This window comes from Oreochromis aureus, linkage group 12, assembly GCF_013358895.1.
Source record: "Oreochromis aureus strain Israel breed Guangdong linkage group 12, ZZ_aureus, whole genome shotgun sequence".
NCBI classification, from domain to species: Eukaryota; Metazoa; Chordata; class Actinopteri; order Cichliformes; family Cichlidae; genus Oreochromis; species Oreochromis aureus.
The window spans coordinates 32,268,768-32,284,068 of NC_052953.1; the positions used below are offsets into that span (position 1 = coordinate 32,268,768).

Below are 15,301 nucleotides of genomic sequence, written 5' to 3' on the forward strand. Positions count from 1 at the left end.
TTAGGGGGAAGGTTGAAGACTTATTTGCCAGTATCAATGACACATGATACAAGGCACATTGTAATATTACACAAAAATGTGGGTTTTACCGTGAAATCTTCCTGTAGTGACACAAAGAAACATACTGACCATTTTTCACATGAAACCTGCAGTGACATGACTTAAGAATGCGCCACTGGAGCTCTACAAGCAGGGGGAGAGGAGGGAGAAAGACAGGAAAAGCAAATGGTGACTGTGAACAAGAGTTTCTGTAAGCTACTTGACGCGGCGAACAATCCCCACGGAACAAAGAGGTTACAAAAATACATTTGGTCACCTGACCAATTTCCGCTGCGTTGAACTTTTTCAGATATGCTCCTTAAGCTTTGTGCGTTTAAGGCTGCGAGACCAATTCAGACCAGCAGATATGGAGAAGTCTCTAGCCTACACATCCATTTCATTGACACCGATTGCACATTACTCAATAGACACACACTGAGGAGCTCATGTGCATTCATCACCCATTCATACACACATCACACATAATCACAATCAAGACTTCAGCAGCAGCTGTGAGATTAAAGGGAGGACATCAGTTTGACACTATCATTTATACTATATATTTATCTTGAGAGGCTTTTGAGCTACAAAATACTCTTAAGTTACAAAATATGTGCAATACTTGAACTGGTATGGAAAAGGCAGCTGCCACTCTTTATGAAATCTTGTTGGATTATCCTGCCACAAGAAACAAACCATCTGTGTATACCCATGTATCACACTTGTTTCTTTTTTTGCAAACATTTAATGTAACATCCCAGAACAGCATACCATTCATATCAAACATATACTCCCTGCCCTGTCGTACAAGTTTCCAGTCCCTTTCATAAAGGCTTCCTAAGTACCACTGTATTATTAAGTGCTTGCACAAGACAGACCCATTTATTGAGCCTTAATGCTGCCATTTCTCGTGCGCTTCCCTTCTTGAGGACTGTTTAGTTCTGTTCGGCAGGCCAGTACGTGGCCACATTCACACGCTAACACATACTCTTGGGCTATGTCAGCATCCGTCTTCTCTGAATTGCAGCTTCTTCCCTGCGGCAACTACCAGAAGAGGCTGACTTATCCTCATCAGCATGCCCAATGATCCCAGCCAATGGGATTACCTGGTGAGCATTGGAACACTGCAGCCCGGCCAACAGGGTGTCTGGCCTTCAGTTGGATTTATCTGGCCACTGTCTGATGTAGAAAACGACACAGAAAAGGGCTTGTTGAAGGATTTCTTTTTTCTTTTTTAAATGTGTGGGGTTGGCCAACTGGGGGAGACGGTGGGTGGATGAGGCAGAGTAGATCCTTTAGGTGTGGGGGAAGCAGACATTAGTTGTACGTCCTGGCCAGCAGGAATCAAAGCAGTCCATCACCTGCAGCAGCAGATGGATACTCCATGCAGACTCTAGTCAGTGTACTCAGCCACTATGGAGAGCAGTACTGTGATGTCATCTGGCTTTCCTCCTGCATGGACAGGAAACAGCAGCCAGTCAGGTTTGTTGCTTGAAAAACATGTTTGTAACCCTTCAAATTACAAAAATGCTCATCTTTTTGTAATACTCGGACACTTACCTCTTACATTCAGTCCATTGTCACAGGCAAACTGTGCAAAAGGTGACATGTAGTTGGGGTCATAGGCCAACACATGGGCCTGCTCTGCGATGCTGCGGGCCGTCTGCTGAATGCTCTCATAGTTTGTGTTCTGAGGAACCAAACAAAGCAGGCATTAGGCGTTTATCGTGCCCTTTTCTGATTCTACGGCAGACATGTTTGTCACTCACCTTGAGTTTCTTCAGCTCTTGCAGTATCATGTAGTCTGGCATGTTGTCAAAGAGCCCATCAGTGGCAGTGAGGATGATGTCGCCCAGTTGTACGTCAAAGGAGGTGCTGTCTGCAGCGTCAGGGCTGAGGGAGACACAGGTGAGTTTCAGGTAAGAGACAGGTGCAGCAATTTTTGTCATTAAACATACCGACTGAGCTTAGCAACAGAAATGTGGTTGCTAATGGATAATGAAAAGTTCAGGTAATCATCACATGAGGTTTTTTTGTTTTGTTTGTTTTCTTGGAAAGGACAGTTGGGTCCGAGAAAAGATGCTGCCATTATGAAGGCGCTTCAAATACACAGAGGCAGGAACCAAGTTAGTTTGCCAGTGTCGGGTTCAGTTCCTGGAAGATGTCCTTACCCCCTAAATCCAGTCAAGAATGTGATTCATTACAAACTGTCTGGACTGCATCATGACACAGTGAGCCAAAGCTCCCAGGAACAGCCTGTCCTGTGCTCTAATTTTTTATGTATTTTTTTTATGAAGCCAAAACTATAGTCACATGGGAAGAAAAAGCTGCTGTAGCGGCTGTTCTTGCAGCTAGTTAGCACTATGACTGCGCAGCCACACTTACCAGAGCTGTTCCTCATACTTTCTTATCTGTGCACACTGGGTGATTCATCATTAATATATTCATAAGCCAAAGACATTTGTGACACTTGATAATTACACAGCCAGTATAATTATGAAGCTAATCCTCAGGCAAGAAGGCAAAAATCTGTGGGCTTATAGCTATGAAGCAATGCATTTAGAACATAATGTTTCCCTTGTATATTATTACTAACACAAAGACAGGCAATGAAAATGAATGTACAAACTGACTTGTGGCAAATAAAGAGCCGTGTGGCGTTATCATAGAGAGTAGTTAGTGTTTAGCTGTATGTTTAAACATCTTTAACCAAAATTTTTTTTAGTGCAATCTCAGGAATGCTGTAACTAGTTGTTAGCTTTGACCCTTGCACTCTTTTCTGTTGGTTGCTACATTAGTGACTGAAAGCTTAATCTGCTGATGCACTACGACTAAATCCTTCAACCAGATGAAATGCTCGAATGTAAAAGGATTTCTCAAATCTATATTGGGCTGTCTGAAACAGAAGCAAGGTCAGCTTTTAAGAAAAGTAAATACATATATCTATAGTAACAAGTAAGCTCACTTGCAATCTTTCATTTTTATTTTTATTTTTTTAAAGAATAAATTGCTTAATTTAAGAGGAGTCTGCTGGTGCAGGATTGGCTGTGGCCTTGTGGATTTGCCCCATCAGCCCACACAGACTTTGACCTGAGGTAAGAGGGAAAGCTTGGCACATATCCAGGGCCTGTCCTGCATTCTGACATCTACTGTGCTGCTGCTTGGCACGCCACAGCAACGAGACACAGCAGCACGTGGCCTCAGACACAGTGGTACACTGCAGCTTGCCGCAGCACAGTCACTACATACGCTCAGCCTTGCAACAGGCCAGGTGCGCAGGTGCTACTGAATGTTCTGCAGTCCATGCCGTTTCTGCAAGCAGTCTGCCTTGTTATAAGTACAGTATAATGTATCACATCTGCTGTAAAGAACACATGAATGAGCAATGAAGTCTGCTGATGACACCCGTCCGTGTCACCGGCAGACTCGCGCAAACGAGTGTGGGAGAGCAGATGCACCAGGTGTTGCTCGTTAAGTGTTTCACCTGTCACTGAGGACGGCCCCCTCAGCCCCCGGGGGAGCAATGGACAGCTGGAAGGGGGTGTTGAAGTAGTGCTGCTGCTCATCTGAGCGGTGGACCACCTCCCCTCCCCGGACCACCAGGAAGCCCGAGTCTCCCAGGTTGGCCGTGTGCAGCCGATGACTCTGCCGGTCCAAAATCACAATGCAGGCCGTGCTGCTTCCTAAAAAAACAAAAACAAAAAAACCCCCCAAAAACCCACACGTCACTTTTTATTTTCAATGCAAAACATAAAGAAAACGTTTAAGATTAAATAAACAAATAAAAATGGGTAAATGCAACACTATAGCACATTAACCATCTCGGCACCCAAATACGTGTTCAGCTCCCAAAAGAAGAAAGATAGCATAGATGCAACATTTAAAGCTGGAAACAGTCAAAAATCTTTTAGCTTTCAACAACAGTGGAGCTGTCCTCTCTGGTGCTGCACCCGGAGGAAGACAACTTATGAGTCTGAACTCAGTTAGTCGTCATGTAAAGATGCCCGACTAATTTTTTATAAAAAACACAAATGTATAGCATGACTTTACTCATAAACACAGAACCACAATACCAGCAAGATGTATGGAGGTAGAAGGAAGACAAAATAGATTTTAGGACTCCTGCCTATTTACAAAACAATGATCACAGCACTGCAGCATTCTGAAAATACACATCAACATCAGCCGCTGCAGAGGCTATATGTGGAAACGGGGTCAACAGATCTTCGTTTCATCAAGCAGCTAACTGATGATTTAAAAAACATTCTCAAGGCACATTTTAAAAACAGGAGACAACAGACCCGGTTAAGCTGAAAACAAAGTGAAAGGTCACACAGATTTAGATCAAGTGGCACAATGCTTCAGTGTCTGCATGTCTGTTAGTTTAGCACGTAAGGGGTGTCTGTGTGTGTGTGTGTGTCCATCCATAAATAATGCATTTGCATTTTATTCATTTCATTATCACGCGCTCTGATTAGAATAAACTGACCGAACATTTGCATTTGCATCATTTTGCCCTTTTCAGAGGAGGCCGAGTTGTAGGACAAGTACTGTGGTTGCTAATAACAATGACAATTAACAACGCCTGAGTTCTTTTCCTGTATGGCGTGAAAGTGTGACAATAAGCCAGCATGCACAGCACCGGCCCACTGGAACTGAAAAGGTTTTAGCTGTAAACCATTTATTGATTATTTTTAATACCTGTGCTTCTACTATTGTCACTACTGTCACATGTAAATATATCATCTCTAACAGCAGGAAGGATGGTCATTAGGGAGTACAGACTTTAATACATACATTTCTTTAAAAAACAAAAAAGCAACTCTCTCTTACTTTCCTTCTAGTTTTACAAAACTTCCAAGTGAAACTGGGAGAAAGAGAAATGAGGACAACTTAAAAACACAAACTTAACAATGAGAGAAGATTTTTTTTTTTAAAGTTTGTCCTTCTGAGATGAAAGGAGGAAACACGAGCTAGTGGAAGAGGCGGACAGCGTGTGATCACACCCTGCTGGTGATTCATCTGGCCCACCAAAATATGCTCTTTGGGGGGATCAACCTTCAAACCCCCTCACGCACTCTGACTCACTCCCTTTCTTCTCTCCAGCAGTACAAATTACTCACACTACCGGCCTCAAGAACATTCCTTCTGCCATAAAAAAGCAACACAATACAGCGTTGTTTCCCCTGCCGCACATGTGATAACGGGATGGAAAAGTACTGACACGTGCCGAGACAGATCTGTTCCAAACACATTTGTTCACTGATGTTACGTGTTTGTGCACGTTTTGTCGTCGGGACGCGGTGCAGAGCAGGAAAGGGATCGGTGCAAGTGAAGTGCATGGAGCAGGTTGGGCCTAGTAACGTTACCAGGGCTTCCTAATGGGAGCTGGCTGTTCTATTACTCATGATGCAAAAATCTCTAGCCAGCTACCATTAAACAAAACAGATGTAAACACAGCCCAGCCCAAGAAAGCTGAACTCCATGGAAAGCCTCCCGTTTTACTGCCTCTACACAGCAATGCTTTAAATCTACTGCCCTACACAGTGCAAGTATGTACCAGAGATGGAGCATAAAGATTTCTCCACAGCAGCTGTCTGCTAAGATTTTTTGTTGTTTCTTGACAATTTTCAGTAAACCCAAAACGCTGTGTTCAAATTTTCAACATATCCAAAAAAAAGAAAAGAAAAAAAAAAAAAGAGTAGATGTCACCTTCAATAAGCATGATTTAAAAAACCCTTTCGTGGCCTTTATTGTCAAACAGGCACATTAAGTTGTAGACGTGACTCAGATTTGAAGTCAGTAGATGTTCAGTGTTTTGACCTCTTCGACTACCAGCTCTCAAGGTAAATGTCTCTCGTCTGTGTGGCACCCTCACTTTGGTTGACCCATTTCCAGAAATGGCCTCAAGATATGAAATGATCTGATGAAGTTAATGAATTATGGACAATTTCCTATTAAGCCATGGCCTTTGAGGCTTTTAATAATGGGCACCATTATTTCAGAGCAACCTTTTCCTTTAACAGCAGAATTAGGTTTGTACCTCAATCCCAGACTGTTATAAACCAAATCTGATTTTTATAGTCAATTTTCAAAAAGTACATGTCACTTGACTCCATTTCACACTTTTAAAATTTGCTTAAAAAAATAAAAATAAATCCTGCCAACCAGGCCTTTAAGATCCAAGAGATATTTTTTTGTAAAGCACAGGAATTTGTGGATGTTTTTCATCACCCAGAGAACATTTTGTACCAGTTTGTATTATGTCACTTGTTGTCTGTTTCTTTTGTGAAGTAATAAAGGACCAATTGGCTATTGCAAACCAAATCAATATGTACAGTTGCACTACCCTAATACTTAAGATGCGAGTCTTTCAAAGACTCGATGGGGGAGCAATGGTCTTTTTCACCATTTTGAACTATTAATCATAGATCACCAGTTGGGCCTACTGAAGGTTATTTTTACAGAGTGTCTGCACATTGTTTCTACTGCAGTTCTGTGTCAGATTTCAAGGCAATCAGACTTACAGTGCAAGAGATGTGGCTTTTCTTATATTGAATTTGTTGTGCTGTAATCACCTTGATACCATCTAGCCGTCTGGGATCACATTACTTGGAAAGCATTTGCACATCATTTCCAGCGACTGTGCCAAGTTTTATGGTTGTAGCCCATTCAAGCTCATGATTTGACCCATGGTATGAGAAAGCAGATAATAACAAATATATATGATACAAGCTGAATATGGTTCTACGCTTTTGGGATTTGAACTCAACACAATGTAGTCTGTGATCTACAAAGCAAACAGAGCCCAGTCTGTGGAAGTGGGCACAGCTCTCTTTAAAAACTGAAACCCTGCGTTTACAGTGGCTGCACTCACCCAGTAGTGGCACTTTGTTCTGCAGTAGCTCATAGTAGCTGGTTGTGAGGACTCCCACCGGGTTGCTGGGTACAAAGCGTCCTTCCTTCACTAACCTCTCACACGTCTTCATCAGTGTACCCGAAAACTGTGACGGGTCCACGCCATAGTCCCTCCAACCACCTACACCATCCGCCACACCTAAAAGTCAAACAGGAGTCGATTTCATTATGGGAAATAATGATTAATCCCTTATTACATAAAAAAAACTTTCCTCATAACCATTAATTGTGTAATATGTACAATGTTTTAAAACAAAAACTAAACAGAAAGAAATCTGCAAACTGGAACTCAATGTTCCAGTTAAGAGATCTAAGGATTAAACTAGCACCAAGATACAGATATGATTTTTAACATTCCACAAGTAAGCCTGGAGGACAATGCCTCGCAGCTGCATGATGAACAACAACAATCACTTCCAGCAAGATGGAAAAAGAGCAAAAATGACAAAATGTACAAAGCTTTCAAATGTCCCATTATTCAATTCAAGCATTTCTCATGGCGATTGGTAGAGTCTCTGCTCATCTAACGACGTGAAAAAGCTGTTTCAAGTAGCTCCACATTGCTGTCCCGCTTTATGTTTGTTGTAATTTAACCCACCTTAAAATCTGTCCCCTCAGTTAAATGCATTAAATCCATAAGGGAAACCTTCATTAACCTTTCTACAGAAACATGTCCTGCTTATTTGAGTTTCAGTAAGAGCTTTTATCCCCAAAGGAGCACTTAGTTAGGTCCAAGATTTTCCTAGGAAGGAAACTCTAGTCTTGTTACTCCCAGGGCGCAGACATCTGCTCCACTGACCATACATGGAGGAGTCTCACCACCCTGTGCCACTGCTAAGAAACAGGCCTGCTCAAGTCAGACACACGGCTCAACTGATGTGCCGAAAAACAGCAACTTTGCGAAAGTATCATAGTAATCAATAGCAATCATTTAGAAATACCCAGACAGTCGTTAGATATGCATAAAAGCTGCAAAGGTCTTCAATAATAGGTTTACACGGGATCAAGGCTTCCGTGCTTAAGAGTCTTTTTAATCAGCCCCCAGTGGAGCAGGTTTTAAAGTCTGTATCGGTTTTGGCTGCTTAAGATATTCGTTAAGTCATGAATGAATGCTGCACGCAATATGAACCCACTAAAGGTTCAAGCGTACAAAGAAGATGCAACAAGCAAAAAAGTCTGACAAACACACGCACAATTTTAACACTCAGAAGGCATTGACACAAGCCTTTTGACCAGTTTCATTCTGGACCCCCCGCCCCAAAAAAAACACGTGCAACCCACGGAGGGGCTGACCCTTGACCTGTCAGTCACGTCATAACCAGTGTGTACATGGAGCAATGTCTTATTGTCTGGTTAAGGTTTCATCAGCAAACAAACATGGGATACTCACCCAAAACATCGGCAGATCTGTGTCGGGCAATGAAACACGCGTCGTCCCCATAGCACATCCCTTTCTTCAGGATGCCTCTGCGGAAATCCTTTCCAAAACCGCAGCTCGCTGTCACCAGACTGTAGTCGCGGCTGTCTGTCTGAGAAAGTCCGCCGATGACAGCTCTGGCAACCAGTCTACCGTACGACAGCACGGACAACATCACCTACGACACCAGCTCCCACCGAAAAAACCGGCCAAGCTAGCAGTCCTGCTAGCTCAGCGTCGACGCGAGCACACTATTATATTGACTTGCTGACTTGCTAGCTTGCTAACGAGGCTGGAGATGTGCGGCTGAGCTACCCAGACATAGACAACAGCCGCCACGCACGCCCAGACAATGACTCCCGCTGATATGACCACAGCCTCCGAGTGCTTTATCCCTCCGCTGTGATAACTAGGAGAAAGTTAAGGAAAAACGTCGCCTGTTCCCCACCAGAAGCCCTGTAAGCGTTGATTCCCGGCGGCCATGGCGCCACTTCTGCCTCAGAGACACTACATAACACAAAATGTGGACCTACAGCCCTGCGGTCTCTCAACACACTCTGCTCCACGAACCCGGTCTTGTGACTGCTCTGACGTCACACATCGTTACGCAACGTACACTTCCTGATATGGAAATATTATATTCAGTCAGCTTTTATTGTATAAAAAGGCCATAAAACTCCGGCAGTAGGCAAGTTTTACGCGTAGATACACGTTTTAAGGACAAAAATAAATTTACATGGCCTTTTTCTGAACAACTATAACACATGAAAATAGCTACGAATATATTACATTAACAAATAAATAAGAACGCAAATAAAAACGTTAAGCCTTTTTATTAATGAATTTATTACCCTGTACATATACAACACTGCTCACATCTGGGATTATTTACCATTTCCCTAGATGCAACGTAGTTTGCAGTATGTTCTATCTCCCCCTTGTGGGTATCCCTGGATGGAAACTACCCTTACTTATAAGATGTTCTTGAGGAACATGGTTAAGTATTTTCGTTTACAACTTTTGATTTTTAAAAAGCTGTAATTTCTTTGGAATAAATACACTCAGAAAATTTCCCCCTAAAATACACTCAAACGTTTATTAGAAAGATTTAGACATTACAAGAGTGTGTCTTTATTTGTTTAATTTAGCACATGACTTGTTTAAAAATGTGATGCAGTGTACAGTCAGCGTTCTAAGACACTGACGGTTAAATGAACACAATATAAAGTTTACAGAAGTAAACAGGTGTTTGTGACTTTCTCCATAGTTGTATAGCCATTAATAACATTAATTATTGACAGTGGGGGAAAAAAAAACAATGATAAAGGAATAAGACATGAACGAAACTGGAAAAAATTGTGCACAGCTTCAAACAAGGCATTCCTGTGCATAAGTAGCCATATTGTTACATTTTTCCTGATTGAACAGTCATATGTGGCAAAGACTAGCTGCAAAATGGGAGTGCAAAACACCTGAGGTTTTCATGGTGACATATCAATTTACCCCTGTGGACAAAACAACAAAAATATTTTGCTTTCATCGAGAAGGAGTGAATATCTTTTCAGTATTGGCAGCATGAAGGATAATCAATCCCTCAAATGCAGAAGAACAGAGCAGAACAAAGGAGTCAGCGTCTGGCCACCCCTTCATTTCTTGGCTTGCTTGGTGACCATGTTGCGGGGGGGAGTGACAGGACGGCTGCCGTTGGGCTTCTTCTTCTCAGCTGGTTTCAAAATCTATACCAGGTTGAAAACATTTAATGAATACCTGTACACCGTCTGTACAAATAGCTTAGATTAGATCACTGCCACGAAAACGCAATGCATAAAATTAACAAAAGGTACTGTACCTGAAAAGAGCACATGAGAGTCTCATCCACGCTCATCATGGCACCAGCGTTGTCAAACTCCCCACAATAGTTAGGCGCTGAAAACAAAGTGACGAGCTGCCTCTTCGCGAAAAATTCATAGCCATCCTCGACAACCTGCCAGTGAGAAAATACAAATTGGAATGACACGTTTACACATTTTCAAAATACATAAACTAGGATTGGCCTAGACTAAATCATGCAAGTAGACATTAAGGTGGTCAGATCTAAAGCCTAGTCTAGCAGTCTAACCTAATGGGTTATGGTTCACATGATCTTTAACTCAATTTAAAAACTCTAAACATACTGTCAGGTTTGTAAGTGGAGTCTGAGTGGAGTTTAAACAGCAGGGTGTAAGTGAAATGAAGACTTGAAGCTTTAACTTACGCACTCCAACAAATAACAAAAAAGATTCCATTTATTGTTAAAGGCATCTATGATTGGGCCTTACTGGCCTACCACTCCAAAATAACCTTTATGTATCTAATTGGTTTGAGAGGAAACTAGATTTCTGCACCTCCTTAATAGTAGCACTTCTACAAATGCACATGCATGTTCCCTTAGATGGTTTTAAGCCCAGAAATTCTGCAGGAAAAGTTGTTATTCTAAGCTTTGGCAACAACTGCAGACACTGGAAGGCAACCCATCAAAGAGAAACTGATCAAAAACTCTGGCAATAAAACATGTACCTGCAGAACCGGAGTTACCAACAGTAACTACTTTATTCTGAGCTTGCCGTTCCTCTCTTGACAAGGTAGGCTGCTCACTTGTGGTAGATAACAATGCAATCAGTCGATGAGTAGCTTATACTGAATGTTGATAACAGCTTTTGGCCACAGGCTAACGGAGCAGACTGATTCAATTTTATGTTTGTGGAGCAAATGAAGGGTGTGCTGCATCTGTCTGCGCTTGTCTGGTAGGAGAGGCTCATGACAAAGCGCAGAGAGCTGCACTATGTACCGCGGAAACACCAGCCTATCAGTTTTGCAGCACACAGACAAATCTGATTAGACACTATACACTTCACAATTCATCTTGATACTTCTATCAGCAGCTACATCATCTAGCACACTAGTGGCCCAGGTTTACTGGTCACTATTAAAGTCTAACCTGGCCTCTGGTCAGGAGTTTCAAGTAAAACTTGTGTATTTACGTTCACAATCACTTGTCTTAATTGCAGACTTGACATGCCTCAACAGTGTTTTTCCTTATTAGGCGTCTTCTGTGGACTTAACAGTCGTTGGTGTTACTGATTAATAAATATAATAGTGCATTATTTCTGACTTTTCTGTTACCGTCAGAAGAAACCACTTACTGACCATACTCTATATTTACATTAATTAGCTACACTCTATTCTACTACTACAAGCTACTGTCTATTCTGACAAATGTCTTTCCCACAAAATTACACAAGACTGCACTGAAAGCTGAGCTCTCTTATCTTTGCACTGGCATTAAATGGCAGCATTAAAGTAATTCGTGACTATTCTAACATCAATTTCTCTCCATATTCTTTAAGTCTCTAGATATTTTTTTAAAGTAAAGCTTTTGTTGAACTCGTAACAACCTCTGGAAATACGCAAATAATTTTACTTTGATGCAAACGCAAGCCAAAAAGGTCAAAACCCACTGTCCACAACACGCACCATGTGTGCTAGTATATTATCTCCCTGTACCAAGTGTATCTTGCCTCTGGCCAGTACACAGCCACCTCCCACCTCCCACAGTGACGTTTCTGTTTGTGATGACGGAGGTGAGTACCTGATGGGCACGACAGATCAGGTCCAGGTCATGCTTGTGCAGGAACTTGGCTACCACCTCTGAGCCAAAGGTAAATGACACACCCCTGTCGTTCTCCCCCCAGCCCAACACATCCTTGTCTGGATCAGACCAGAGTAAATCGCACAGCAGGCCCTGGTCAGGCACGTCAGTGGGACGCATGATGCGTCTGATCTGTTCCATGGACTGAAGGTCAGGGGACAGTCCTAAATGGAACAGTAAAGTAAAAGTACAAATAAACACACTGATACTGAGGTCAGCACCGATTGGAACTGGGTGAGCTCCATGTCAGGTAACAAATTGCAAAGACAGCGTTTCTCAAGGACAAATAAGAAACGCTGATATCAAATGTACACAACTTCTGACATCATGCATACAACCAAAAGACTGTAGAGTAGATAGTAGAGTTTTGTGCCAAAACATTCATTCTGCGCATTATAACCCACCGCCATGGCAGCAAAAGATCTTCTCATCAACAATGGCGGCAATCGGGAGGCAGTTAAAACAATCTGTGAAGGTCTTCCAGAGTTTGATGTTGTACCTTCTTTTACCTAACACAGTAAGACAAGAAATTATATTTCATTTTTTCCATTATCTCATACCAACAACCTCCTCCAAACAGTTTAGCCGGCAAAAGAAAACGCAACAGAGAATCTGACAGGTACCCTTAATGGACACAAGAGACCCCAGGCTGGACATTTCTAGTCATTCAACAATACTCACACTCATCATAAAAACCATATATTCTGTTGATTGAAGCACACTCATGGTTTCCCCTCAGCAGGAAGAAGTTTTCTGGGTATTTGATTTTGTAGGCCAGTAGAAGACAGATGGTCTCCAGTGACTGCTTCCCCCTGTCCACGTAGTCCCCCAGAAACAGGTAGTTGCTCTCAGGAGGGAAGCCCCCATACTCAAACAGCCTCAGCAGGTCATAGTATTGCCCATGGATGTCACCTGCAAGGCAAAGATACCAAGCTGAATTATACACATTGCTCTTTTGAGTCATAAACCACTTATCATACGTCAGTACATACTATCAGCCAATTGCTGAGTCAATCTTTTCTGGTAAGTAAGTGCACAGCTTTTCTTACCACAAATCTTGAGGGGGGCCTCCAGCTCCAGGAGAATGGGTTGACTGAGGAAGATCTCCCTGGACTTGAGGCATAATCCGCGAATCTCGTTCTCCTGCAGCTGAACATTCTTGCCAGGTTTTGCTCCTCTGACTGGAACAAGAAGACAAAAATCAATAAAAGTCAGTAAGAATAACACCTAAACACTATTCCAGCTAACCCGGGCACGGTATCTCTGCCCGGACGCCAAGTGGGACAAACGGTGAGTGTAGAAGCCATATGCCGTGACGGAATTCGCGGTGTTTGTGTATGAGAACACAGTGTACGTGACATGTCGTTTCACACCCTTCAGACACACCAATATTCTGACTCAAGAGACGCATTATATAAACCTGGTAGCCAACATTAATTAAAATAATAAGTTATCTTGCAAATATTTCTGATTATTGTTACTAATTATTGCCACAAGATGAACACCAGCTAAAGCTAGCTATCTACTATTAGCATTTACCAAAACATTTAAATAATAAAACAAGTGTTTCGTGGAAATTTTAGTATTTACTTACCTTCTAAAAGCCGCTGGATGATACTATCTATGTTGAGCTTGTCAACATCAGCCATTGCAAGCGTTGGTGTTACGAAAAAATCGCTCCAGTAGATCTAGGTCTTCGCGTTGACACACTTGTGAAAGCTAGCCCGCTAGCTATCCTAGCATTAGCTTGCTAATGTTAGCTTCGTCTATTTTCCGGCTGAGGGTAAAAGATGTTGCCGTGACCCTGATACTGTCTAGCCGCTCGCCGACACTTTTGACAGCCTAATACGCTACTTAAAGATCGCGATTTTAAAAATGCCAACATCAATTGTTTCGTTTTGTTAAAAAAAGGGACGGGGACTATAAAAAAATAAGCGACAACCAACACAAGCGGTTGCTAGCGACGGTGTCCCGTTTCTGTTTTTCCTTTGCCGCACCTTGTACTGCTAAAGCCAGCGGCTTGTGCTGGTAGCTGCTACACTACTGCCCCCTACTGTGCTGGATGGGGACAGCTTCAGACTTTATGAAGTCCTTTAAATTTTTTTCTTTGGATATTTGTTGATTTTTCACTCATTTTCAGTCCAGTCCTTGTACCTGACCATTTTCAGAGGGATATTTTTTTTTATTTGCGTGTTTTGTAAGCTACTTAACCCACAAAAGGGACCTAACTCAAGAAATGAATCAGTGTTGTTTCTACACATAACACACGACTTAGCGCAGAACCAATTTTAAACTGTACGTTGAGCCACTTTGTTATAGCCACCTGACACAGTACCTGAACGTCATGTCGTTTGGACAACATGACAATGATACCAAACACACTGCCTAAAAGTATATCTGGATGGAAAAACACACACTATGGTTTGGCCTCCTCAGTCACCAGCCAAGTCCTCAACATTATCGAAGCAGTGTGGGATCATCTCGACAGAAAACAGAATAACAGGCAGCCAACATCCAAAGAAGAGCTTTGATTGTCCTTCAAAAAGCCTGCAGAACTATTCCTGAAGACTGCTTAAAGAAATGGCAAGAAAACGTCCCTAAAAACGTTCAGCCTGTTGTGAAGAATAAAAGTATTCATATCAAATATTGACTTTGAAGTTCATTAGAAATTTCTAAACTTTTGGCTTATATAGTCTATTTCCATGTATGCTTGATCTTGTTTCAATAAATTGCTCCACTTATTTTCCATTTTCCTAGCAAAGTATAATGAAATTAGTTTTTTTCACCATACCGGATATTAATTTTACGGAGTTCCTGTTCTGTGTTATCTGAAGAGGAAAGAATTCAGTATGATGAACACTTTTGCTTCAATTTGAAAATCAGTTAACCAATAAAAACCTTAGAGACGCACCAATTTCTAGACAATCAAGAAATTGATTTACATGTAAAATAAAGATAAAGGGTATACAATAAGTGTAATTACAGATTAGCTTCACCATTAACAGAAAGTGAGCTATGGTGGAGTAGCCACCTATTCTTCCATGGAAAAGTGGATGCAGACTGTTTAGAGTTTAACTTTAACATATATTTATTTAAAAGTTTTAGCTGTGATTGATAAAGTACAAGTATAGTCTCTAAATAGACACTGCATCTTTCAGATTAGCTGAGCTTAGTGAAAACCTGGGTGCAGTTGTTGTTTAATGAGTAGAAATTACTCCCTTTGGAAAATAAACCTTTAA

General features: G+C 41.8%; 2 protein-coding genes across 2 annotated transcripts; both read right to left on the reverse strand.

Annotated features, from left to right (window-relative positions):
* Positions 1-753: 753 nt before the first annotated feature.
* Positions 754-8,970, reverse strand: pptc7a (protein phosphatase targeting COQ7 a). Its single transcript, XM_031742817.2, has 6 exons — positions 8,348-8,970; positions 6,917-7,096; positions 3,524-3,722; positions 1,809-1,932; positions 1,600-1,729; positions 754-1,491 (listed from the first exon to the last, which is right to left on the reverse strand). Exons 1-6 carry the CDS (start codon positions 8,547-8,549, stop codon positions 1,433-1,435), a joined length of 894 nt encoding a protein of 297 aa, XP_031598677.1. The 5' UTR covers positions 8,550-8,970; the 3' UTR covers positions 754-1,432.
* Positions 8,971-9,192: 222 nt separating this feature from the next.
* Positions 9,193-14,085, reverse strand: ppp1cc (protein phosphatase 1, catalytic subunit, gamma isozyme). Its single transcript, XM_031742788.2, has 7 exons — positions 13,657-14,085; positions 13,112-13,243; positions 12,744-12,974; positions 12,467-12,571; positions 12,003-12,226; positions 10,224-10,358; positions 9,193-10,110 (listed from the first exon to the last, which is right to left on the reverse strand). The coding sequence occupies exons 1-7, from the start codon at positions 13,709-13,711 to the stop codon at positions 10,021-10,023; spliced, it is 972 nt and encodes a 323-aa protein (XP_031598648.1). The 5' UTR covers positions 13,712-14,085; the 3' UTR covers positions 9,193-10,020.
* Positions 14,086-15,301: the final 1,216 nt, after the last annotated feature.